The sequence below is a fragment of the Scardinius erythrophthalmus genome, assembly GCF_964197995.2.
Source record: "Scardinius erythrophthalmus genome assembly, chromosome: 8".
In the NCBI taxonomy this organism is placed as follows: Eukaryota; Metazoa; Chordata; class Actinopteri; order Cypriniformes; family Leuciscidae; genus Scardinius; species Scardinius erythrophthalmus.
In genome coordinates this window covers 9,601,496-9,628,959 of record NC_138228.1, presented here as the reverse complement: position 1 = coordinate 9,628,959, position 27,464 = coordinate 9,601,496, and the positions used below count along the sequence as shown (strand labels likewise).

The following is a 27,464-nucleotide window of genomic DNA, read 5'->3' as shown; positions in this document are numbered from 1 at the left end:
AGTGATGGGTGTAATTAATTACTAAGTAATCTAATCACTGTAATCTAATTACTTGTCCCATAAAGTAAGGGATTACTCTTAATTTTTCTGAAATTTAATTACAGTTACTTCTGATGTAATAGCATGAAATACTGTATTATAGAACAATTCTATATAAAACAATAGTGGGTTTAACATCAAAATCTAATGTTAAAATGTATGTTTTTAATATAACCTTCTCCCTTTAAATACTTTGGTCAGTTAAAGAATAATTTATGCAATTGTATATTGTTTATTTGAAAGAATCAATCAATCAAAGATAGTTTATTTCGTGTCTATCCTTTTATTGTTCAACTGGTTGAGGTTGATATGGGATAAGTAATAAAATAAGTAATTAGTAGTAAGTAATCAAATCAGTACAGTAATCTAATTACACAGTTGAAGATGTAATTAGTAGCTAGTAATTAATTACTTTTTTAGAGTAACTTACACAACAATGGTCCTAACCCTAAACATACCCGTTGGTAACCGTCTTGAAATATTTAGCCTAATATGTTTCTATATATGAACTATACTCTGTTTTTAAATTCAGTTTTCTTGGAAAGAAAGACTATTTTCTGTGCATGTACGAGACTTCAATTCGTTAGCCGCAGTGTGAAGCTTCACATCTGATGTGTGACGCACTTAAAAAGTGAAGTAAATGGTAAAACAATTCCTCAACAAATAGTGTTTATTAGTATGTTAATGAATTAAAACAAATACCAGTTTACAACATCCAGCAGCTGGAGACTGCTGACAATGAGAGCCTCGCACATTCAATTTTAAAATGGTCACACTTGCTCTTACATTAAAAATAAGCTAGAAAGATCATACAAAATTAATTATTTCCAATGGGTCTAGTCTTTGCATTTGTTTGTTTGAAGTGTGAATCATGTCTCCTCTGTTGGTGTAGAATTGGCTAGTGGCGCTGTCACAAAAACCTCTGGTTCTAGAACTGCGGTCCTGATTCCTCTGACATTGCAGGAATATAGTATTTATTGTGCAATTTTTAAAATATTTTCTCTTATAAATAAGATTACCTGCAACCTTCCTGCCATTTTGTAATACACTCACCTGAAGGATTATTAGGAACACCATACTAATACTGTGTTTGACCCCCTTTCGCCTTCAGAACTGCCTTAATTCTACGTGGCATTGATTCAACAAGGTGCTGAAAGCATTCTTTAGAAATGTTGGCCCATATTGATAGGATAGCATCTTGCAGTTGATGGAGATTTGTGGGATGCACATCCAGGGCACGAAGCTCCCGTTCCACCACATCCCAAAGATGCTCTATTGGGTTGAGATCTGGTGACTGTGGGGGCCATTTTAGTACAGTGAACTCATTGTCATGTTCAAGAAAGCAGTTTGAAATGATTCAAGCTTTGTGACATGGTGCATTATCCTGCTGGAAGTAGCCATCAGAGGATGGGTACATGGTGGTCATAAAGGGATGGACATGGTCAGAAACAATGCTCAGGTAGGCCGTGGCATTTAAACGATGCACTAAGGGGCCTAAAGTGTGCCAAGAAAACATCCCCCACACCATTACACCACCACCACCAGCCTGCACAGTGGTAACAAGGCATGATGGATCCATGTTCTCATTCTGTTTACGCCAAATTCTGACTCTACCATCTGAATGTCTCAACAGAAATCGAGACTCATCAGACCAGGCAACATTTTTCCAGTCTTCAACTGTCGTATTTTGGTGAGTTTGTGCAAATTGTAGCCTCTTTTTCCTATTTGTACTGGAGTTGAGTGGTACCCGGTGGGGTCTTCTGCTGTTGTAGCCCATCCGCCTCAAGGTTGTGCGTGTTGTGGCTTCACAAATGCTTTGCTGCATACCTCGGTTGTAACGAGTGGTTATTTCAGTCAAAGTTGCTCTTCTATCAGCTTGAATCAGTCGGCCCATACTCCTCTGACCTCTAGCATCAACAAGGCATTTTGGCCCACAGGACTGCCGCATACTGGATGTTTTTCCCTTTTCACACCATTCTTTGTAAACCCTAGAAATGGTTGTGCGTGAAAATCCCAGTAACTGAGCAGATTGTGAAATACTCAGACCAGCCCGTCTGGCACCAACAACCATGCCACGCTCAAAATTGCTTAAATCACCTTTCTTTCCCATTCTGACATTCAGTTTGGAGTTCAGGAGATTGTCTTGACCAGGACCACACCCCTAAATGCATTGAAGCAACTGCCATGTGATTGGTTGATTAGATAATTGCATTAATGAGAAATTGAACAGGTGTTCCTAATAATCCTTTAGGTGAGTGTGTATTATACTCATATAACAATAATAATACTCGAAGACACTCTATTATCTACATTCTATTTTGAGATCTGATTAAATAACAGAAAAGCTATTGTCCAAAATATGAATTTTATGAAGAATAACCTTTATTTATAATTTCAGTACACATAATAAAAAAAAAAACACATGAATAGGATCAATAATTGTTCAGTGCAGGTACTATAGAGGATGGAGTTCAGCTTTACAAGTTGAGTAAAGCACTTTACAAATGTTTCTATAGATAAAAGCTGAACATATCCAAGTAAAATCCAGATATAAATACGTAATTTAAAGGAGAACACAACATGGTGGAGTTCAGGGTGGATCAGTGCATGAATGCCCCTAATAGAGGACAGGCTCTGAGCTTCAAGATACCTTAGTTTGGTGTATCAGCAAAAAGCATGACTGTGCTGAACTTATTGTGCTATGACTGGCTAATTCACATTTCTAATTGTTGCAATTTAGAAAAGCCATAGAAAATTTACATCTCTTCTAAATGTAAGTTAATTGTGCTTTTTTTTTTTTTTGGCACAGCATGTCACCTGCTCTTTTTCTTTACTGATCAGAGCCTATTGTTTGCATTAGATGGGCATTAAAAGATTCCAGTCCCTGAACAGCTGAGAAGTGCACTATTGTCATGGTGTAATGAATTGCTCTAATGAGGTAATGTGTTCCCCGATTAAATAATTTTAAGTTAAAACTACTAATAGCACTACACCAATTTTATTTACAATATGTAAAAAGGAAAGGGAAAAAAGAACACAAGAGATTAAACTGATGAAAAGTTCAGCCTCTGATCTTTTAGATTCTCATCCTCTTTGACAATTGGATTCCTCCAGAGTCTGTATAAAGTGACAAACGTAGAGAAGCTCAGCTTTTTATGTGCATGTCAAGCAGTTCTACTAGTTGATTCTTATTAATCACGCAAGCTAGAATTTTCTGATCAAGAGTGTATATGCTAGTCATACCTTATTACTTCAATGGAGGGGCATGATGGGAGGCATTTGGCTATCGCTGTGGCTCCAGTCGTGGTTATTTTATTGGCCTCCAGGCTGCAATTATTAGTTTTTAATAACATCAACATACTGTAAATCCAACATGTAATCAGCCGAAAAGGTAAACTTTCACTGCAAGCACCAAGTAACTTACTCAAGTCTTTTCAGCTTTGTACACAGGGGCAAAATCTTAGCCAGTGTCGATGCAAGACTGTCACCACATCCATTCCACGACAAGCTGAAAAAGACAATGACTTTATAAACTAAGGGCAGTTTTAAACAACACACAGGGACCTGAATCATTTAATGTATGGGTCTATGCATTTATGAGTCAAACTACAGCATTTAAAGAAGTTTGAAATATCTGATCCCACCTGACATCTTCAATGGATGGACAGTGTTTGAGGGATGATGCCACATCAACCAGATCTGAACTCCCAAATGAAGTCAAACTGAGAGACAAGTAGTTACACTGGTTTACAGCATGCAGCAGTATACAATAACCAAATCAGGTTATATACCGTTCAAAAGTTTAGGGTCGTAAAAATGTTGTAATGTTTTTGAAACAAGTCTCTTATACTAACCAAGGATGCATTTATTTAAATAAAAATACAGTGAAACGTTAAAATGAAATATTGTTACAAATTAAAATAACTGTTTTCTATTTTAATATATTTTATGTAATTGTAAAATGTAATTTGTTCATGTAATGCAAAGCCAAAATTCCAGTCTTCAGTGTCACATGATCTTTCAGAAATCATTCTCTGCTCAAGAAACATTTCTTATTATTATCAGTGCTGAAATCTGCTTAATATTTTTGTGGAAACCATGATACCTTTTTTTTCAATTCTTTGATTAACAGAATTTTTAAAAGAACAGCATTTATTTGAAATATAAATCCTTTGTAACATTGTACATTTCTTTACTGTCACTTTTGATCAACTCAATGCATCCTTATTGAAAAAAAATATTAATTAAAAGTATGTACATTTTTTTTCAAAGTCAATTTATTTAATGAACTTTTGAACAGTAGTGTGTGATGTAACAAATTCAATCATATATGTGGCTCTGTAAAGTATTTCGTGTCTTACTGTAGTATTTTCAGTGCCTTCATGCTTATGAGACCTTCACAAAGAGCCTTGGATCCTTGTGGGTCAAACTGATTCTCTGACAAACTAAAACAAAAAAAAATAGTTTAATCTAAAACAAAAATTCTGTCATTATTTACTACTGTATGTAGACCACAAAATGCATGACTTACTTGAGTTCTGAAAGCTGATGCAGTAACGGAAGGACTTGAGATAGTTTAGCAGCACTGGCCTGACCAAGCTTGTTTTTGGACAGCCTGTGAAAACAAAATAATGAAGAATGGTCAGCTATTGATTTTGCAAGCAATATCACACATTAATTAAATGAAGTAAATGCTTTACTGTAGTTTCTGAAGAGCTCTGCAATGGGATAGAGCCGTCAGTAGCTTCTCTCCAGCCTGGTCACTTATACTGTTGTCTGACAGACTGCAGAAATGTAATCAGTAAAAAACTATAAAGTTTCGAGGAACATTAATAATGATGCAATGTTTCAGATGACTGTAATAACAACTCTAGACAATAACACTACCGTTCAAATGTTTGGGGTCGGTATGGTTTTTTTCATGGTTTTGAAAGAAGTCTCTTATGCTCATTGATCAAAAACACAGTAAAAACTGGTTTGTAAACTAGTAAAAAGTAATATTGTGAAATATTATTACGATTTAAAATAACTGTTTTGTATGTCAATACCTTTTAAAATGAAATTTATTCCTGTGATGCAAAGCTGAATTTTCAGCATCATTACTCCAGTCTTCAGTGTCACATGATCCTTCAAAATCATTTCTACATACTGATTTGGTAATAAGAACCATTTCTTATTATTATTATCAATGTTGAAAACAGTTGTGCTGCTTAATATTTTTGTGCAAACCATAATACATTTTGTTCAGGATTCTTTGATGAATAGAAAGTTCAAAAGAACAGCATTTATTTTAAAAAAATGTTTGGTAAAAATCTGATCCATTTAATGCAACCCTGCTGAATAAAAGTATTCATTTCTTTATATATATATATATATATATATATATATATATATATATATATATATATATATATATATATGAAGAGTTCAGATGCAAAAGCCTCTAAGTGCCATCTGAAATTTTCTTCTAGAATGATAATTTTTATCAAGCTTGTATATTTAAGTTCAGTAATTTCACTTAAATGACAATTAATAGGTCATTTTCATTGCCATTTAAGTAAAATTACAGAATTTGAATATACAAGCTTGATAAAAATGATCATTCTAGAAGAAAATTTCAGATGGCACTTAGAGGCTTTTGCATCTGAACTCTTCATATATATATATATATATATATATATACATATATAAAGAAATGAATACTTTTATTCAACTTACTGACCAGAAACTTTTAAACAGTAGTGTACATTTTAAATAAACGCAAGTTAGAGTATATTTCAACCATATTTAACTGTGTCCACTAGAGGGCGCTCTATCAAAAGCTATAAATATAAATTGTTCTCTCATCTGAGGAATAATCTGAATCTCATTCTCAATTCAGTTTCCATACCTCAGCTTTAGAAGTTTGGTCCATGAAGGTATGTATTTAACAAGCTCATAAGTACCACCATCTCCCATTCGCCAACTTTCCAACCTGTAAATAGCATTAATGTTTTTTTACATATTAGCAAATGCTGTCAGCATTTGTGTGCATGTGCTTTTACGGACCACAATACTTACTCAATCTCTTCCATCTGTCTAAACCCCTTAAAAGAGGCAAGTAGACAGAGAATGCCAGTGCCATTCACAAACGTCTCTGATGTCACCACTCTAATGTTGTTCAAACTAAGGAGAGCAAACAACCAGATTAGACATGAAATAAAAAGATGGGTTTCTGGGAGAGTATACCTGCTTATTGAGTGTTTGCTAAATATTCAATGAACACTACAAGCCTAACCTGAGCCTTCGAAGGGAGTCCAAATGGCTGAAGCCTTGCGCTAAGATGGTTATACCCTCCTCATCAAGTACCAAAGAGTCCAGTCTATAATTGAAAACATAGTATTAAATATGGTATAACCTGTCAATGACAGTGAATGTATTACAGAGTGCGGTGTTTGAAAAGCAGACACTATAACATGCATTACCGTATCTCTGCCAGTGAGACGCACTTGACCAGTCCTTTGACCAGTTCACGCCCTCGAGCTGTTGTCCAGCCGGAGCACTGGGACAGACTGGACAAAAACATATCAGCCAATCAGCAATGTTGCACTCTTTTGCGGTGAGAAATAATGAAGAAAATCAGACACTTACTTAAATGATTTCAGATTTGGCACAATTTGAAGAGCTCTCCCTAATATCGCAGCTCCACGGTCACCTAAAACAAGCTGGGACAAACTAAAAGACATACAGGAAGGAAAAGATAAATAAGCTCACATAATGAAATTACACATACTTTTCCCTGTAAAGACCATTTTTCCCATGTGCAAGGTTATTCACACATTGATTATTTACTTGAATAAGAGTAATAAGAAAGACAACAAACCTCAGACTCTCAAACACTGCAGTTTTTGGTAATGCTTCAGCAAGAGTTTCCACATCATCCTCAGTTGCTGCTTTCAAATCAAGACTGTAAAGCATACAGTACTTATAATAACAGCAAGAGTGTTACAAATAAAGTACACAAGGGTGTTTCTTCAACATCTTTAAGTTGATTTTTGTCTTATTTTATGTAAAATTACATTAAATGTTTTAAAGCATGACCATCTAAACAAAGAATAAATTAATTCAAAATGATTTTAACATTTATATGCCCAGTTTCACAGACAAGGCTTAAGCCTAGTCCCAGACTAAAATGCATGTTTGAGCTAAAAAAGCAACTTGTACAGACACATCTTAAAATATGTCAGTGCCATTTTTTCGTCTCAAGATGCACACCAGTAATAATTTTTCTTCTTCTAAGGCATGTTTATAAAGCTATTTAAATGTCCTAATTTAACTAAGGCCAAGCCCTGGCTTAATCTAAGCCTTGTCTGTGAAACCAGGCCATAGTGCATCACGTTTGGTTTTGGGAATCTCAAATCTCATGTCTTTCATTTTGTATTGTCTTTTGTTATTTTTGTCTAGTTTAGTCATGTAATTCCCCAGTTCCTTAAGTCACCATGTCATGTGCTTCTCTAGCTCTATGTGTTATGTTTTCATTAGGTGTGTTCGACTTGAAGCAGTGCTGCGCAGACCGATCGGTGTATGACATCAATGTATCACAAGAGCGATTCGAACTCTGTAATCGCTCTCGCTGTACTTTGATGCCATACACCGATCGGTCTGCGCAGCACTGCTTCAAGTCGAACACATCTTTTGGTTTATTCTAGTCATGTGTTTCTCTGTTGTGTTTAGTCACTGGCTCATTTTTTTGATTACTTCCATGTATTGATTGTAATGCGATTAGTCCATATGTATGTATACCCCTCATGTTCCATCTAGCTTTCTGTAACATATATCCACTGGAGGCAAGTTGAAAGTAAGAGGTGCAGTTTATTGGTAACAAAATACAAAACATAGACTTAAAAACTTAACTAAAAACATGACTAGAAAAGTAATGTGAACGTAGACTTGAACATGAACTTGGACAGAAATAAACCAATGAAAACATCACGCATTGAGCAAGAGAAGCACATGACATGATCACATCAAGAACTGGGGAATTACATGACTAATACATTTTTCTCAGAAGTTAGTGACAAGCTTGAGAAAGAAATACGAGACACATGATGATGAGGAAATAAAGAGAAATCAAGTAAAATATTATTTCTGAGCAAAATATTTTTTAAATAGCTTTAATTTAGTCAAATTATGCAAATACATTGTGTGTATTTAGGATATACAGATGCTAAAGAATAGCCCCAGCAGCAAAACATGTCCTGTGATGCATGTATATATCCACTGTTAGACATTCTATAAAAAGTATCTAAATGTTTAATAAAAAACACCCATCCATATAAAATAAAAATGACTATCTGTTTATTGTACTTAATTATGAAACACTTACGTGAGGTTCCTGAGATTCAGTAAGGACGGAATGACTGCAGAAAAGAACTCTGCGCCTTTTCGGTCCACTTTCAGCTGAGAAAACCTGGACACAAAATGAAGTGAGCAGGATTCAAACTAAGAAAAAAAGACATCTAATACACCAAAATCAGCATAAACTCTCATTGACTTACTTTAAATCCTGCAAGGCAAGACATTTCTGGATGGGAAGTGTCAGAGGAGTGAGATGCTGTCCTTCTATGTCACAGCCATCAAAGCTAAAGAATGTGACAAAAGTGTTGTTGTACATCAAATGCACAGAATATCATATTAAAATGCAATTAAAGAAAAGCATAAAACATCCAACAACCTTACAACCAAACAAAAAGCCAACACACCTGATGGACTGCAGAGCAGGTCTGAAATTTTCAGGATTAACTCTGTCAGAAAAAACGGGCCAAATTAACTTTGCATATATAACATTGTAAACCATTTTTAGACAATATTTACAGCACTCCACACTCTATGAACGTAAAAATTATAGTGAGTTATGAAGCTTACATAGAAGTGGAGCTGGGACTGGAATTGGCCTCTGTAATCACGTTTATGGAAGCACGGTTGACCCTGCATATGTTGGGTAAAATATGTTTTTTAATCTGATGATTGATGGGATGATTCATAAGCAATATTTAGTGTTATACTTTTTACATAATACATTAGTAAGTTAGTATCATTTGCAAATGGATATATGTAAATTAAAATTTGCTGTGCCATTGAACATGAGCGTGTGAGTGGGGTCTAACTTAGGATGAAATAAGGGTCACGTCACCACACAGGAAACCACTCTGTAATGAAGTGTGTGTCTGTGTGTGTGTGTGGCTTGTAGGTGGCTGCTTCAGGACTGCACCTGATTTCTCTTATGTGTGGCTGCAGATTCAGACATTTGGCAATGAGACTGATAACAGCATTTCCTGTCAGCCACGGCTCCTCAATCCTAATGAAAACATCCCAAACACATCATTATCCTCACATTGTATCTGCTATATAGCAACTAATCACAGAAATAAACCAATTCCGTTGTTTCTTAGGGCACTTTTAGAATATAAACTCTTAATATATACATGTATCACAAGAAAATTCTGACTTTTTCCCCCACACATCCACCAAAATTTCCATCACATCTCAAATCATGAAACACGCTTAAATAAACAGATGTTTTGTTCTGTTCTTACCTGATGTCTCTGTGTTGGTGACATCTACTGAACTGTTTGACAAAATACTCTATTTGCTCAGAAATCAGGCCATTATTTCTTAATCTGAGAGGAATAGAAAAATGTGCATTAAAGACCTGTATTAATATGCCAACTATCCAAACTATCCAAAAAATTTATGCAACTGTCGAACGCGATATGTCATTATTTATCTGTGAGATCAATTCTTGTTAAAACCTTACTTCACAGTATGGATTGTGGAGAGCTCAGCCAGACTGTCCAGTAAAAAGTCTTGACGCTGCAGTGAATTAGAAGACAATCTAAAGAAAGAGAGGAACAATACACATTTTAACACCAATGTTTCTATAAGGTACAGCATTTTTCTGAGAGGACAATAAAGAAAGGGGTGACTTTAGGGTGACTTTTTGCTATTGAGGTGACTTGGAAAACTTGTCCCAACTCAATTCACCCTTATGAGTTTTAGAAGTTATGAAGTATGCACAAAACACTTGTAATGTAACTGTGGTCAAATACTCACTCTAATGTAAGAAGCCTAGGGCATCCTTTCAGGATTTCCACAAGCTTCTTCAAGTGTATGACATCAAAACTGCACTCCCTTAACCTGTATGCCAAGACAACTGTAAGAGGAAGCTAAACACCAAACCACTTTCACTTTTGACTTGAATAAACCTATTGTTCTCGTGACTATTTGATTGTCTTTCGATTGCGATGCCTCACATGCATTTTGGGAAATTACCTAAGAGTCTTGCCATTGACATGTTCCTGCACAAAATGAATCAAAGACTGATCTTCCACTCCAAGACTAAAGAAGAGAAAAGCATATACAGTAGCTAAAAAACTTCTGAGAATAACTGAAAAAAAAACTTTTCTGTAAACCAATCATTGTTCATGCCAATGAAAAGTGAGCAACAAATGGCAATGTTAGTGCATTAACCATTACCTGACTTCAACAGCAACAACTTTTTCACAGGTATTCATTGAGTTGACCAGATCCAGCGCACCTACTTGAGTCATTCGGTTGCCACTGATGCTGTGTGGGAGTACAATAAGTAAACTTTATGTGGTAAATTATCCCATAATGTCAATTACAAGCAACAAATGTTAGTGAAGACAGGCTGTGACTAAACTCTTACCTCACTGAGCTTGAGATCTTTAGTTTGGGCAAATAATCAACAAAACATTTCACCCCTTCATCTCGGAGAAGGTTATGAGACAAGCTACAATGGGGAAAGAAATAAAAAAATTGTTTGCACAACAGTAAAATGTACCGACTTCTTAATAGGATGAGAAAACAGTGGTAAAAGAACAGGACCCGTATTCATAAAGATTCTAAGAATCCTCTCAGAAAACTCTTAATTTAGCTTAAAAACTTTTATGTAGGAGTCTTAGCTTAAGAGCGATTCGGGACCGATCTGAGAGCAACTCTGAGTGGAAAATACAAAAACTTTTATCTTAGTGAGGAGGCGGGGTTGACCCCGTTGCTATGTATGACACAATCTTTTAAAGACTGTGATTGGTTGGTTGTCCAAGAAGGAAAAAAAAAAGTGATTTGAAGTATAGGGTCTATTCTAAGCCTCCACTTTGAACTTACATGCGTAATTTTTCCTATTTAATCGTTCTCTCACACACACACACACACACACACACACACACACACACACACACACACACACATTATATATGTGTATATAAATCCTTTTTTTATTTACCATGCTGTTGATTTCCTATAAGGTATTTGATTGCTTAGAATGATAAAAAATGTTCCACTCTTTCCAGTTACACTGATTGCTGGCATGTCTATTTAAGCAGTGGTTTGAATGTTGGTTTTAATGTATCAAACATGGAATTTTCCCAGTTGCCAAATATCGTAATGAAGTGATTACTTTCATTTCTGGCACTATGGCATTTCTGCGCTGTGTCGGAGATATTAGCGTGTCTCTAAAAAGATCAGTCACAAACATGATCCCTGCACGATCTAATCTATAGCGTCTTATTAACTCACTGTCATCCATTGTCTGCAACACATTTCTTCTCCCTCTTCGTCTTTCTGGCATTTTCTTCTCTGCTTAAGAAACTCTTAAGCCTCTTAAAAGTCCTCGTCCGTGCTCCTAACAATTTTGACCTTAAAGGAACACTCACTTATTCACAGTATCCCCCAGAGTTAGATAAGTCCATACATACCTTTTTCATTTCTGTGCGTTCTGTAAGTGTTATTTGAAGCACCCGCCGCTAGCCTAGCTTAGCACAAAGACTGGATGTAAATGGATAATGGTAGCATACTAATCCTAATAAGAGACAAAAAAAATGCAAACATTTTCCTATTTACATGTTGTGATCTGTATAGTCACAGCGTGTACAAATAATAAGGCTATATGAGACAGAGACCATTTTTAATCGTATAAATACTGGGAACTATATTCTCACTAGATGTAGGAGCACAGCTACTTGGGCAGAGTGATTAGCGCAGCACACGAGACGCCCTGACTGTTGATGGTTCCGTAAACAAAACAAACGTGACAGACTAGCTAGTAGCGAACGCAACTCGTGATCATGGCTGACTTTGAGGAATTGTCAGAGGAATTTTACTGTGTATCAAACCAAGATCCAGAACCATATAGTTTTGAGCCAGAATACACAGACGAGGAGTTTCAAACTTTGGAAGCTGTAAGACAAGATTCCGAACAGATTGATGTCGGAGGGAGAATCAGAACGAATACGGACTGGTGGTGTAAATGTGGAACATGCCAACCTATACCGACAGAAACCGAGTGCCTTTGTTGTAATGAATGGGAGCGGGTATTGCCATCAATGTCAAGGCTTGATGAGTGATGACAATCAAAATATTTGCGTCACTACCACGGAAGATCAACTGGAAGAAACGCCCCATGCCGAGTGAACCTAATGGTCAGCTGTCCACCAAGTAAGTGATTTTGTTATAATGATCATTCATAGTACAGTGATAATAACAATAAAGGGGATACACGGAGCCTCTATTCACGTAATAGTGTCACTTCTAAGGTTACATTACATTAGCATGGCACTGTTACAGTATGGCTAATGTTAGTCATCTCAAAACATAACGGAACACTTACCGCAGCAACAGGTGATCCAATTTGTCCTGTCTTTATGATCGATGGGATGGCTGTATCCTTAAGCACACGTTTCATGGTCCGTGTGGCAACTTGCATTTTTTCTAAATAGTCGTCTATAGTAAAATGTTCAGAGCAAACAAAATACTTATTGATGCTGTTTACAGGTGTGTTTGGATAAGTAGCCATCGATTCATCAGGTCAGCGTTTTTGGTTGGAATTCTATGAAACATCATAGTATTACCTGGTCTCCCCTGTTTATTGTCGCAGCTCTTTACAATACAGCGAACACCCATGATTGTAAACTATAAATTTACTATCTAGAAATTCCTGACACTATTACTCCAACTCTGAGCGAACTCTCTGCTCCTCACCACAGGGCGTCTCGTGTGCTGCGCTAATCACTCTGCCCAAGTAGCTGTGCTCCTACGCCTAGTGAGAATATAGTTCCCAGTATTTATACGATTAAAAATGGTCTCTGTCTCATATACCCTTGTTATTTGTACACGCTGTGACTATACAGATCACAACATGTAAATAGGAAAATGTTAGCATTATTTTGTCACTTATTGGGATTAGTATGCTACCATTATCCATTTACATCCAGTCTTTTTGCTAAGCTAGGCTAGCGGTGGGTGCGTCAAATAACACTAACAGAACGCACAGAAATTGAAAAAGGTATGTATGGACTTATCTAACTCTGGGGGATACTGTGAATAAGCTAAAGTCCCAAAAAGTCGGAGTGTTCCTTTAAGACCTCTTTTAAGGGTTAAGATGCTTTCTGAATTACTTTTTTCTTTACTAGGAGTTTTTCTTTAATTTTAAGAGTAAACGGCCAAATTTCTAAGAATTTTCTTAGAATTTTGTCACTAGGAGCTACTCTTTGCATAAAGATTCTTTATTAATACGGGCCCAAAAGGAATACTTACACTAGTTCAGACAGGCGAGGACAGTTCTCCAGTATCCTTGAAAGTTTCTCGACATTGGTTTTGTTCAATTTATACTCTGTGAGCCTGTAAACATCAGAGAAAGAGTCAAAACCTCCTGTTTCCAAAGGTGCAAAATCTATTATAGTGATTCAGCATTCAGTTTAAGATGTATTGCATCAAAAGCAGTGTTATTTTAATATTATTTATATACTATTATAGTTTTTATTTCTATTTTCAAATTGCTTTTATTTTTATATTTATTATTTTTATATTTAAGTTTTGGTCATTTTGTTATGTTTTAAAAATTGTATTTGTTTTTTTTATTTCTAAAGTCCTTTAAATTACTCACTGGCAATACCACTCAAATGCTAGTTCTGATAGCGTGAGATCACTGACTGAGTTCTGAACTCTTAACGAATGCTATCACTATAGCCAGCAAGGTGAATAAATTATTTATACAGTAAGTATAAACCACTTCATAGAGTTTTCACAAGAAGGCAGAACTCACTACATGCGCTGAACTGAAGTGTTTGAGAGCTTCAGTAATTTTAAAGGGCGCGTCATGTTGCTAAGAAGAACTTGACCGTTTAGTGACCATCCTGATTTAACTCTAAATAATTGAAAAGTATAATTTTTGTCATAATCACATGGCCACTGTATCAGTGGAGAGCTGACATTACTTACTTGCAAATTGCTGCCTCTGCTTTTTCAGGAACAAATTTGATGAATGCTTCTGCACGGTGTCTAAGAAACATGTTAAAAGCAACTTAAGATATTCAAATAAGCAATATTAGTTTTTTTAAAAGCAAAAGCATGTTTTAAGAAAGGTAATCCCTACTTTAATATCTAAAAATATGAACATAAATAAGACACCTTAGTTCTACAGCCGTGACACGCTGGCAGTCAGCAAGAGATCTGACCAATAACAAAGCCCCATTTGTAGACAGGTCAACATGACTTAAGCTGGAAAATAAAGTAATCTTAGATTAATAAAAGTATTATCAGGTCATTCATGATAGGGATCAAATACAGCTGTGCTACAGGAACCAGACTGTTATGGCCACTTACTTCAGTAGATGAAGAGAAGACATTTCAGGAAGGATCAACATTAACTTCTCAATGGACTCATTTGATAATTTTAGATGGGAGAACCTGTAACACAAATATAAAATGTGGAAAAGCAGAATGTAGGTGATCCATATAAAAGTCTTTTGTCTACACTATAGATTAGCAGACATTAGAGCTACTCACTCAATCTCTAAAAGGTTTTCACATTTAACCAGCTGCTTACACAGCTTGGCCATGTAGGCAGGCTGGATATCACAATGGGTCAAACTGGAAAGACAAAAAACACATAAAATTAACTGATTATCGCTAAATTAATGTATATAACAAAACTGAGAGATATACCTGAGTTTTTTATGCACATGTATCCCATTTTCACTTGGGGTCAGCTGTCTTGAAGCATGTCTGCATTAATAAAGCACATTGGTTATACTACACCAACATTTATTTACATATTAAGCAAAAATGTCAGCAGCCACATCTGTTTCGGTACCTTCTGCTTGTGTCAAACCAAAGAACCAACTTTTTCTTTTCATTTCCACTGGTGAGAAAAAGCACAGAGTTAGCATTTTAACAGCGATTCAGACAGGCAGAAAAATGAGCAAAAACTCAATGCTGGTCTTGACCTTGCATTCACTCTCCTCAGGTTCTTCTGGTTACAGAGGGCAGAAGCAAGCATCACCACCCCGTCCATATCAACACCATTTTCAGTGACACTGTGTGTGTTCAAAAACAAAATAATACTCCTTTGAAAACAGAAATGCACTGGCAGTACGGTAAATGGAGAAGTGTCTCACTGGAACTGTTAAAACCAAAGGAAGCTGCAGAAAAAAACATAGGCCTACTTGATCTCCTGAATTGTTCCTAGTTTAGGCAGAAGCTCCAGAATCTTCTTTAGACCCTTGTTACCCAGCGAGTTGTGTGACAAACTGAAAAATTAGGAAAACATGTAACATCAGCGCTGTACTTATAAGAAGAATTGTGGGTGTATGAACTCAATATGATATGAGGTACATTGAAGTTTAAAAGGTGGGATTTATGGTGAATTTTAATACTTACTCTAAAAGGGTTATGAAGGGGAAGCCCTTGAGTTTATTACACAGACTGGCTACATGTGAAACAGTGATGTTACACTGTTTAAACCTATAAAGAAACAATTACAAGAAACATTTACTTCCTGTCAGTCCAGTATGTTTGGTTTGCAAAATATAAACCCACTGAAACAATGGTAGTGACACAGCAGAAATTGTGGTACACTTTCTCAAGGGTGTAGGTTTGATACCCGTTCTTAAAGGGCACCTATTATGCAAAATTTACCTTTACATGGTGTTTGAACATAAATGTGTGTTGGCAGTGTGTGAGCAAAACCACCCTAGAATGATAAAAATCCACCCAGTAGTTTTTTTACTATCTCAATAAATCATAAGCACTGTCTCAGAACGCCCTGTTCTAAGATTGCTCTCACTGTGACGTAGAATTGCGCTAAACCCCACCGACGTGGTTTGATTGACAATCTGGTTTTGGCATAGACCCCGCCCTCCGTGATCTGTACACCATCCTCCATTGTTTCAACGACAGCCGGTAATGTCTCCTAAGAAGTGTAAGAATGGACATAGTAGTCTTCACTGACATCAGAGCCACTGAAAACGCAGCGGATGGATTTTATTTATGAAGAAAAGGCGCCACTTAAACTTCCTAAATACGTTTATGTTTGCGCGAATCATTTTCTGACTGACTGTTTAGTGAACAAGGGTTAAAGTTAATCCTCAAGTGTGGATCGTTGCCTACTGTTCGCGATCCAACGTCACCTCCAGAAGAAGTAAGTGTATTTTATGATTTTTGAGCAAATAGTCATTTCAATCGATGTCAGCCAGTTCAACAACAAATGCGTCTAAATTTATTGTCGTCGTCATAGGATGTCTCAACAAACAACGTCAGACAGTTTTATGTCACGTTTCATTTTTTGCAGCAATTACAAATGTAAATAAATTAAGGTCTGCTCTATCTCCATAGACAGTAGCCTATATAAACGTCTAGCTCCCTGAAGCATGTGTTTTCTGGTTCTGTAGCCATCTTCTCACATTTGCCACATAAGCACCTGTACGACAAGTAATGTCAACATGACGCAACAGCACCCCTGGCATAAATATAATTTCGTTTGTACTTAAGAAAAAAAAAATCGTTTGTACTTAGCAAACGTTATCACAGTATTTGTGTGTGTGTAGTTTCAAAAAATTGCGCGAACGTTATCACAATTCGTGTGTGTGTGTGTGTTGCACATCCATAATTGCAAAGGGGACGCGATTAAAACTTTGTAAGTACATAAATGTATCAAATAACCATTCCGAGACGTTTAGTCCATTCTCATTCGTGTTTATTCTGTGCCGGACTTTCTTCATCATCTAGGTCCAGCAGGGCGGGGATATGCAGCTCATTTACATTTAAGGTGGTACACACCAAAACAGCTCTTTTTAAAACAGGCCCCAAAAATGACATTTTCAAATGGTTATAATAAATTAACTGTGGGGTATTTTGTGCTGAAACTTCACAAATACATTCTGGGGACACCCAAGACCAATATTACATCTTGTAAAAAGGGGCATAATAGGTGCCCTTTAAGATTTTAATATTAAAAATTAAAACGCTCTGTGACCCTACTGTTGCTATAGTAACAAACATTTCAGGTGCATCTTATTGACAGATAAACTGCACATTCTTATTTCAGCAAACAGTTTGCTTTGTACATTCAGTGTAACAGCATTATGTTCAAAAGAAGTGGTTAAACTTTATAATTCAATTAATCTGTGCACATGAAGTTAAATCACTTACGTTATGTTCTTGCCCCTTCCATGCAATAAATGGGTGTTGTTTAATGAGCAGGGTTTTTATGGCGTATTTAGGTGCTGCCAAGACTTATTAGCCTTATATAAAGCCGTATTTGGTGGAGTCAAGAGTAGAGAACAAGATCTGAGCCAAGACTCTCTTGTGAAAGAGAATATTAATCTTAATGAGAATCTTCCTGGTTAAATAAAAAATAATAACTAAAAGACACGAATGGACAACAGCATAATAACCCTGCCGTGACCCTTAAAATAAAACAATGCCACAAAGATCTGTGACCTTGTAAGAGGGAGTTGGAGAAATCATAAAGAAAACTTTGCACATCAAATTGCAGATGATCATCAATACATACTGTGAATGGCCTTTCACTTTTTATTCCTGATTAAAATATTTTTTTGATAAATAAATACATATAACAAGTCAGTTTCTCATGAGTATTTTGCATCAAATTTGTCATTTTTGTTTGCTGTCTTCAATATGAATGTCCTGAAATTGCATAACTTCTGTCAAGCCTATCCTCTTCCACAAACTATCTGACTCTGTGATGAACACTTGGACTTTATAGACACACACCACATTATTAAACAAAGCACGATGAAAGCACAGCTCCTTCTATATGATATAATGAAGCCATAAAGTCTAAACTCATTAAGTCTAAAGTTCAGTGTTAAGTTTAAAATCTAGACTTTGTAACTAAGGATTCATTTGTTGTCCTTTATCTGAAGGAATATGATTTTTAAAGGAATCAGCACTTACCTTACATTCTTTGTCACTTCCGTGTTATTCAAGTCTGTGTTTTCACTAAGAAAGAAAAAGTGAGAAAAAAGCATTTTTATTGTGTTATTGAATGCCTTCAGTGATCATTAAACTGTGCAGTCACTACAGACTGCACTTTAAAGGTGGGGTAAGCGATATTTTAAAAAGGCTGTTTGAAAGTTGGTCTGACCGACACAACCACACACAACAACAAACGTGCAGTCAATCAGCATTAGGAGAGACGGTGGAGGAGAGAGAACGAGCAAGAGGGAGATTTGAAGAAATACTGTTGAAAGAGAGATGGCTGAGAGACATTACAAAAGAGAAAATCCACTCTTGCATTGCGTGTGTTACGGAGGCAGCTAGTTAGAGTTGTGCAGGCTGATGACTGTTATATACTGGTGTATACTGTTTAGCGTCCTTCTTAGTGCACCCGCCTCGCATGCCAGCAATCGGGGTTCGAGACCGACTCGGAGCAGGGCGGTTAGGATTGGAGGGTAAGATTTGGTGGCGAAGCAATGAATAGAGCGATGTGTTTGTTTGGGTTGATTTCAAATATCAACAATGTTCAGCAACGACTTTGAGAAATAACATACTGCACCTTTAACATCAGGGTAAAAGCTATAGACTTGCCCTCAAAAAAAAAAAAAGATGCACAACATCTACAACCTATCAGACGTTATCACTTTCAGGCCATAGTGCATTGCACTGCAATAACTAGCCAAGTGCATATTGCACAGACAAAGTAACCACAAAAGACAGGAAATATGAAAAATAAAATACACGGGGGTATTTTGGGGTATTACCCACCCTTCAAATAGTTCAAACACATATTTAGAGACTATCTGTCAATCAGCACTCACCATATTGTGTCAGAGCTTTGTGAGAAGGAAAGGCTGATCTCTTTATTCCCCCTGTATACAATAAGAGAGAATAAAACATCCCATGACAATGAAATAGACCCAAATGGACAGATCAAGTGACCCAAATGGACAGATCAAGTGAAGTGCCCTTATCTTCAAAAACTGAACAAAACTACACAGGGTAAAATAAAATAAGGCCAAGACTACAATAAATACAGTTCAAAACATGGCAAGATTAATATGTGTTTTACTTTAAAGTACATTAATATTAAGATTTTAGGACATATTTATGGGACACAACTTTATGTACTGTAAAATACGGTACATAAAGTATCTCATTTGCCATTTTCATTATAAATGTATAAGACAGCCCAACAAAACAACTTACTCAACATGGACTTCCTGAATAGAGGTGCAGGCAGCCATCTTCTCAATGAGTGTGAGGACTCCATCTGTGGAGATGGTGTTTTTCCCCATCCTGAGTAAAAGTGTAATAATTTAATATAAGTAATAATGTTGTGAAAATCGAAATATCTAAATTGTGTACAATCAGGCTTTTGAAACGAAAACACACTACTTACAAAACAGAGCAGATGTTGGGCAGTCTGGATAGTGTTTCCGCAATCACGCTTATACCTTCATCTTTCAAGGAGTTATCGCTGACACTGTCAGATAAACATAACACACTGTTTGACACAAGACAGATGTTCATGACAGATCATCAAGACCCTACTGCAGGGATAGACAACTCCGGTCCTGGAGGGCCACTGTCCTGCAGAGTTTAGCTCCAACCCTAATTAAACACACCTGAACAAGACAATCAGTGTTTTCAGGATTACTAAATAGATACAGGCAGGTGAGTGTTTATCAGGGCTGAAGCTAAACTCTGCAGGACAGTGGCCCTCCAGGACTGGAGTTGTCTATCCCTGCCCTACTGTAAACTTTTTGTCCATTCCAATTTCAGAAATAAATTGAAAACTTATTTATATCAGAAATATATCTGAACACAAACATGTCAGGCCAAGTCACTATATTGCTTTAAATTTCAATCTATGAAGCCCATGGCATAGCAAATGGTATTACTCCAGGTGTGTGATGTGGGGACAGTCCTCCAAAGCCCTGGCAAGTTTTGCAGCTCCAACATCAGTGAGGCCTCCACTGATAAAACTGTAAATCAGAGGGAAAACACAAACCAATGCAAAACACACTGCAAGGAAATAGCATGACAAAATGCATAAAGGTCACAACAGAAATAAACTTACTCTAATCGCCGCAAGGCCTGGAGTTTAGACAGGATACCACACAAAGCCTCTGCAAACCTGTCATCGTATTTCCGGCTACGGAAACTTGAATGAAATATATTTGAAAGTTTAATATATCAACATGACCAGTTTCAGAATAAAAACTACAACCTGAACCAATATCATGTGCTATTCTTAAAATTATGACAGAAACCTTTAAGCTGGTAATTATTTTGATGTTATAGATAACTAAAAAAAGATTCTGATATTAGAAAATCTATACTATTATGTGTAAATTAATAAAAAAATTAAACTAAAATGACTCGAATTAATGTGAATTTAGGCATCACAACATTATAATGTACAGTATGAAAAAAAAATTCTTTCTGAGATTTGGTAAAAATCACATTTAACATTTGTTAAATTATTAGTGCTTTTAAATATTAACTTAAGTGAGCATTAGATGACAGCAAAGGTAATCTAAATCTAAAATATGGGGAATTTCTGTAGTTTATTAAATATCCAATTTATTATACATCTAATATCAACTGATACAGATAAAATAACAACCAATTATCAGCTGATAACCAATATGGTACCACTATTTCATGCATCAATGCCATATGGACTCCAATTTACTACACATAAATCATTTGTTCATAAGGGAGGATTTTATGAAAACTCACATGAGACGATCCACATTCTTGAAACTAGGAAGGATTTCCAAACAATCCAAGTCAATTGAACAGCCACCAAAGTCCAGACACACATTCTGATCAGCAGCTGCTGTTACAAATGCTAAAGAATCCATGTCAACTGCGTTGAGTCTGATATTTCTCAGTTCAAACTGTGGTCTCGAACCAACAGCTTTTGCCAGCTTCGAATCTTGTGTTTCACGGGCGCATCGGCACAGCTCCACAATTTTGGGGCCTGTTTGACTGGTATTTCCAGCGAAACCCTGCAAAACTTTACGGACGACAGCTTGGCGCCTTTGTACCCAAGCCTTGGCTCCCTCGGCCACTTGAAGCTGGACCAAACTGGAGGTGCAGACCTCTGCAGCAAGCCCACATACGTAAAGATGGAGAGAGTCTGTAAAGACAGACTTTGGATCAGTCTTGGTGGTCCAACGGGTTTTCAAGTTAAGCTTCTTCTTAAGCTGACTCTCTGTTATGTTCTGACTGGTCATGAGGTAAAGAGCAGCGAGAAACTCCAGCATTGTAAGGTGCATGAAGGTGAAACCATATCCTGACGATCCATCCTCACACGTCAGCTTGACACGAGACAGTATCCCACTTTTGATGCCAAAATCCTGGAGTTCTGGAGGCACTACTTTGTCCATGAAGACTATGGTGCTTCCCTCCAGTCCTTTGAGGGCCAACTGGCTCATCTCAACAATTTTAGTTCTGTACCTCTCAAGTAGAGGTTTACCAGACACCCCACCTCCACTGAAGCGTCTGAGGGACGCCAACAAGATTTGCATGTAGATTTGAGTTAAGGACTTTGGAAGCTGTAGATCAGCATGAGATCCATCACTGGAGGAGAACAGATGATCCACACACACACAGCAGATATGACAGAGTCCAGGTACGTGCGACATTGACAAGAGGTGACGGCTGTCCATTAACAAGTTTACAGCCTTCTTTTTGAATTCATCTCCTTTTTCGTGAAAGTACTGCTCGGCGTATTCCTTCACACCCAATCGGTCAAACCCCTGAAGCTCACAGGTTATGAAACCAGGGCTCGCAAACATGTCTGTCACATCTCGTGGTCTACAAGTGACAAAAACTGTGCAATCTGGAAGGATTTTACGATTGCACAGTCCAGAGAGGAGATCTGTCATTGTCAGAGGTTTGTTTGGGTCAGTGAAGCTCTCAAGCTTTCTAGGAGTTGTAAGCTTGGCACGGAACTCATCATATCCATCGAATATGAAGCAGACCTTCTCAGGGTTGGAGAGGATGAATTCAAACACCGCTTCGCTTTCCTCATCATCCTCACAAGCAGGATAGAAGAGAAAGAGTAGATCTTTCAGGGAAAGATCTCGTGAGATAAGATTGAGCTGCCGGAACTCCAGCAGGAACAGCAGGTGGATAGACGGGAAGGAGCCTTCAGCCCAGCTACGGCCCAGGCAGTGCACCAGCAGGGTCTTACCAGATCCAGCCTGGCCCAGCAGCACGACAACCCTGCTGGTGGTTTTCAAAAGAGACTCAACAGACACTTTATGCTCTGACTCTTCTCCTTCATGACTGTCCAGAGACGCTTGAAGCTGGGAGGTCCTGTCTTTCACTCGAAGAGGGTTCCTGTGTCTTAAATATACCCATGTGTCACCCAGATTGATGTCCTTTAACACAGCCTGTGTCACTGTCTCATGTTTTTGCAGTATCATGGATTTAAGAGCATCTGTGTATGTCTTCACATGATCTATGTAAGAAAATCAAAACATTGCAAATTTACCATGAAATATAATTTGCTGTTCATACAAAAATACGGTGGCCTAGAGAGCTCAACGCGCTGCAACTGAAGAGAACACATGCAAATAGAAAAACACCCACAAATTAAGAAAACATCTTAATCAGTTGCAAAAGTTCACAACACAACCAAATACAGAAACGCACTGCAAATAGCACAAGACCACAAAGGAAACGTTTCCTGGGGACCCCGATAAGTGACGAACCCGGCTGAGACATGCTTATTGCTCGTGAGCATCCCCATGCCCTACTCCCTTCGAAGCGCAGGCAACAGAGTGAGTAGGGCACTTGTGTGCCATTAAGTAGCCGTTTGGAACGGACTTGATGAAGGGACCAAAGAAAGACAACATAATTTCCTCATTAGTTTCACCTGGGATGGTCCCATGACAACGCAGCACGGTGTCCATCAGCTGAATAGCTGTTATTACCAGAAATATATATATAGCTGTTAACATAACTGGAGCAAATAAATATACATTTCATACAAAAAAAGTTTTTAAAATATGCGTTATATATCTGTGTGTGAGTGTCTCAACTTTAAAACTTTCCATCTCATCTTTGGACCATGCATTCCCTAACATTTCTTATGAAACTTATTTAAACAACGTGACAACATTTGTACAATGTAACTGATGTATAGATTAACATCTTTCCCTCGTGTTCTTTTTCTCAATTTTTTTATTTATTTATTTAGTTTAGTTTTCAGCTCATTGTTCTTTTCTCATTAGTATTCTGATGACATTGAACATATTGTTATTACATTTTGTATATTGTACACAAAGTTATATGTAATAAACATGTAATTTCATTATGTTTTGTAAAAAAAAAAATGTAAATAAAATAAAGTAGACTTTTAACATTTCAGTAGTCTGTGCTATTTGCAGCGTGTTTCTGTATTTGGTTGTGTTGTGAACTTTTGCAGTACGTTTCTGTATTTGGTTGTGTTGTGAGTATTTGGAGCACACGTGTTGTGTTTTTCTATTTGGGTGTTTTCTTCAGTTGCAGCGCGTTGAGCTCTCTCGGCCACCTTACAAAAGCCTCAAAAAAAGACTTCGCTCACATTTTAAAATCTATGAATGTTATGGCTTTAAAAGATAAAGTATCAAACCGTGTGGAATCTGCAGACAAATCATGCTACTGTAGATATTTTCTAAGAAATATGTTTTCTTTTGTAATTTTGGTTTTCTTCACCATGTTTGCATCTAACAAACATCTTTGAAAAGTGTGTTTTGACTATTTCTTTCAAATAAATTCCATTTGGTTTAATATTTTGTTATACATTCAAAGTGTGGTTTAAGTGTGCATATACTTTGGGATTGTATAATAATGCTGTCTATCACAATGTGAACATTAATAACAAGGTCAATGCTCAATGTGATAGCATGTTATTTTTTATTATTTTGATCATTTACAAGATTAATCACTGGGAGATTTCATCTTGTTGAATGGCCAATTGGTTGCTGTCATCCAAGTTGAAGTAAATTTAATTATGTTTTTCAAGCCGATTCAAGATATCTTTCACAATGAGTCAAAACTCAAATGGGTGTGTCCCTTTAAGAGTATAACATACCTAGTCGTGGACGTTTCACTTTTCGTGATGGTGAAGAATTATCATTCTCACTTGTGTGATTGAAGTTTGTTCCTTCAAAATATAGGGGGGAAAAAACTGTATGAATAATTATATCCCAGAATTCAATAACATTCCTATTTTAAATGACGGCTTCTTTCTTTGAAGAACTAAAGGACACTTTCACTTTCACTTCAAAATTTTTATTTTTTATTTTTTTTATGTGTTAAAATTAAATAATAGAACAAATATTATATAAACTGATATATGTTGTCAAATTTAATTATGATTAATAACAAAATTATGCTTTAATATTAATTGATGGTATGAGAATGGGAAACCCTGCAGTACAATTAAAAAAAACAATACAAACATGACTTACCAATTGAATTGTATTCTGCTACGGATACCAGCGTAGTTTCAAGAAGAAAGGGAATATTTTCACAGTACTGATATATGATGGTGAGAAACCGTCTACATATGGTATGTTCTGCCGTTTTAAAGTAATCCACAGTGGCTGAGACGAGGTCTCTGTTGTTGGTCAGTGACCGTAGCTGATCCATTGTCTTAGGTTCCACTAAGGCAAAGATCCGATCCAGAACACCACTGTCCTGTCTGCAGAGCAAGTCCACCAGTGCACTGGCCTCCTGGGCCACCAGGAAGCCCCCCGACCAGTCCTCCCTCTCCATCCTCATCCATTAGCTGAGGAAAAAAATCACTCATTAAACAGAAATTACTTCATTTTGATTTGTATTGTTTTAGTTTACATGACAAACCTTATTCACCACAATAAATGCAATGGCATTGAGTGCTAATATATAGGCTACAACATGACAAAGCACAGGAGGTCTGTGATGCCAGTCCACGTTGTCTAACAACAGAGGCTTTGTTTGGCAGTGCTACAAGGATGTGTATTGCTACAGTAAAAAAAAAATAGACGCAATATAGACGCAACTTTTCCAGGTTTGTTATAAACAAAAGAGATTCTGTATGCTACAGACCAAGCCAAATTATTGTTCAGTAGGAAATTTGTGGTAAATGCTTTCCAAATAATCTTCTCCATATGCATACAAAGTAACTTAGGCTAATCTGAAACTCATTCAAAAGTTTTGCTATAAGGTTTCTGTCTATGCAATCAATAACTTAAATATAATAAATTGTTATTTAAAGAGCAGCTCGCGCATATAGTGCCCTGCAGGAAACGACGCATGTAATTCTGGAGGCTAGTTAAGTAAAGGTTGACCACATGGATCAACGTTAGTCAACAATGTGCTTACTCGCGACAAGAAACAAATACAAATGTTCTGTATGTTTACAGGATGTATAAATATAATGGACTCACCGCTGGTGGCATAACGCATCGGTACAGTATTATGAAATGAAACTAAACAAACCCTCTTTGGTTTCGTTTTCTTTTATATGCGCAGTAGCCTACATACGGATCCTGCCTTTAGCCAGGAGTCTGGCGCGAGACTATTCAACCAAACCCGCCAATCCAGTGTGTCACTAAAGTATGTTTTTAATGTAAACCCGTATTTTTATCAATCGACGACTGAGAGTTTAGCCAGGTTTATTTTCCTGATACTTTTCTATGTATTCACAACCGACAGCACTTTATAAATTAATTCACAGACGTTATTTTAATATCAATTGAACGTAATGCATTTAGAACAGAATAAATTTAGCGCGTATGTTGCTAATTAAAACTATTGACTCAATGAACAGTATAATCGATTTCAAAGTGTGCGCGACGCTTCAAAAACACAGTTACATCAAATTTTACAACGTCGGTTAATAACATCATTTGAATCGTGAGTGAGGGCAAATGAGGACAGGAGTGAGGCGAGGTCACGTTTGTTGTCTGCTCACTCACTGACGCCACCCAGAGGTGAAATTAAATCACTGTCCTTATAAGGACATCAAGATGTGATGTGGAGCTTTATCTATGCAATGCATCTACAGACATTTAAACCATATATAAAACAATTGGTGCAACTTAGTTTTCACGTTAGTTTAAAATGCAACTTACCTTAAAGGGGAAATGAAGCAGTCAATCAAGTTTACATGATTTACAAGATGGATTTCCACTTTAATCAACAATTATATAAGAAACATGACAAATGTAAACATATAAAAGAAAAAAAAGAAAAACCGTTATATCTTTTGCTGCCAGGGCGCTGCCATTGTGTGCAGTATTCTAACGTGTGACGTCACGGGGTTGGTTGGCTTTAATAAACCTGGCTGAATGTATTAATATCACGACGTCAAACTGTCTACACCACGGAGTTTTGACCGCGAACAACTGTTAGGTACAGTCATTATTAGCTAACAGCTGTAAGCATGAACTAGCTAACACTAACTTAGTGTTTAGCTAACTTTAGTGGAGTTTATTAGTACCAGACAAAAAGACGACGTCTAACGTTAACGTTAACAAACTGCACATGGAAACATTGTTCGCGATGTCTGCCATCATATTCATGTCTCTTGTCAACACCATATAAGTTAGCATGTATTAATATATGCATTTGAGCCGATACGGCGTGGGAACCGAGCAGTGGTAAGTTACGTTGTTATGTCGAACAGCCGGTGGTGGTTTTGGGCGAAGAGCGGGTTGGTAAGTTGCAACGCGTGTGGCTGTTGTAATGCGATGCCCACCGTGTCAGAGTCCATCTGCTGTATATAACATATAACGTTAGACTTCATTAGTTGTTCGCGGTCAAAACTCCGTGGTGTAGACAATCAATCAATCAACCCTTTATTACAGACTCAAAGTCCAATATTAAAAACAAAACAAACAAAAACCAAAAAAAAAAACCAACAACAACAACAAGACAGTCAACATATACAACCCATACAATCCATCACAAACATCTAGAGTCACATAATACACACCAGTACCAGTGTCTCCACAGCTTTGACTGATATCGTGTAGTACTAACCCTTATATTTGATAAACACACAATAATTTTGTTTTTAGAAGCATTAAGCCGGCAGATAAATCTATACATAAGATTACGTAACAATGCTTTAAAAG

At 36.8% G+C, this 27,464-nt stretch overlaps 1 protein-coding gene across 2 annotated transcripts; it reads right to left on the bottom strand.

Moving 5' to 3' along the window:
- Positions 1-693: 693 nt before the first annotated feature.
- On the bottom strand, positions 694-27,083 carry nlrc5 (NLR family, CARD domain containing 5). Of its 2 annotated transcripts, none has more exons than XM_081372943.1 (44): positions 26,997-27,083; positions 24,813-25,132; positions 24,434-24,505; positions 21,085-22,816; positions 20,420-20,503; positions 20,241-20,324; positions 19,739-19,822; positions 19,546-19,635; positions 19,158-19,208; positions 18,295-18,339; positions 15,757-15,840; positions 15,543-15,626; positions 15,324-15,413; positions 15,191-15,238; positions 15,043-15,102; positions 14,884-14,967; positions 14,701-14,784; positions 14,506-14,595; positions 14,317-14,376; positions 13,633-13,716; positions 10,748-10,831; positions 10,555-10,644; positions 10,351-10,416; positions 10,132-10,215; positions 9,836-9,913; positions 9,615-9,698; positions 9,290-9,376; positions 8,944-9,006; positions 8,781-8,822; positions 8,577-8,660; positions 8,405-8,488; positions 6,902-6,985; positions 6,670-6,753; positions 6,504-6,590; positions 6,317-6,400; positions 6,100-6,204; positions 5,930-6,013; positions 4,740-4,823; positions 4,571-4,654; positions 4,401-4,484; positions 3,684-3,761; positions 3,464-3,547; positions 3,283-3,366; positions 694-3,156 (listed from the first exon to the last, which is right to left on the bottom strand). In XM_081372943.1, the coding sequence occupies exons 2-44, from the start codon at positions 25,123-25,125 to the stop codon at positions 3,084-3,086; spliced, it is 5,268 nt and encodes a 1,755-aa protein (XP_081229069.1). In that variant the 5' UTR covers positions 25,126-25,132; positions 26,997-27,083; the 3' UTR covers positions 694-3,083. The 2 variants fall into 2 exon arrangements, with proteins under 2 accessions (XP_081229069.1, XP_081229070.1); XM_081372944.1 differs by lacking the exon at positions 26,997-27,083 and adding an exon at positions 25,773-26,263.
- Positions 27,084-27,464: the final 381 nt, after the last annotated feature.

What these genes read in the sequence shown, in the direction of transcription:
- nlrc5 (XM_081372943.1), bottom strand. Translation starts at nt 25,125, where the DNA reads ATGAGGATGGAGAGGGAGGACTGGTCGGGGGGCTTCCTGGTGGCCCAG. An exon ending in GAAGTGACAAAGAATGTAAG is followed by an intron (nt 15,841 to 18,294) that starts GTAAGTGCTGAT and finishes GTTTCTTTATAG; the next exon opens with GTTTAAACAGTGTAACATCA. An exon ending in TGGTTTGACACAAGCAGAAG is followed by an intron (nt 15,103 to 15,190) that starts GTACCGAAACAG and finishes TTATTAATGCAG; the next exon opens with ACATGCTTCAAGACAGCTGA.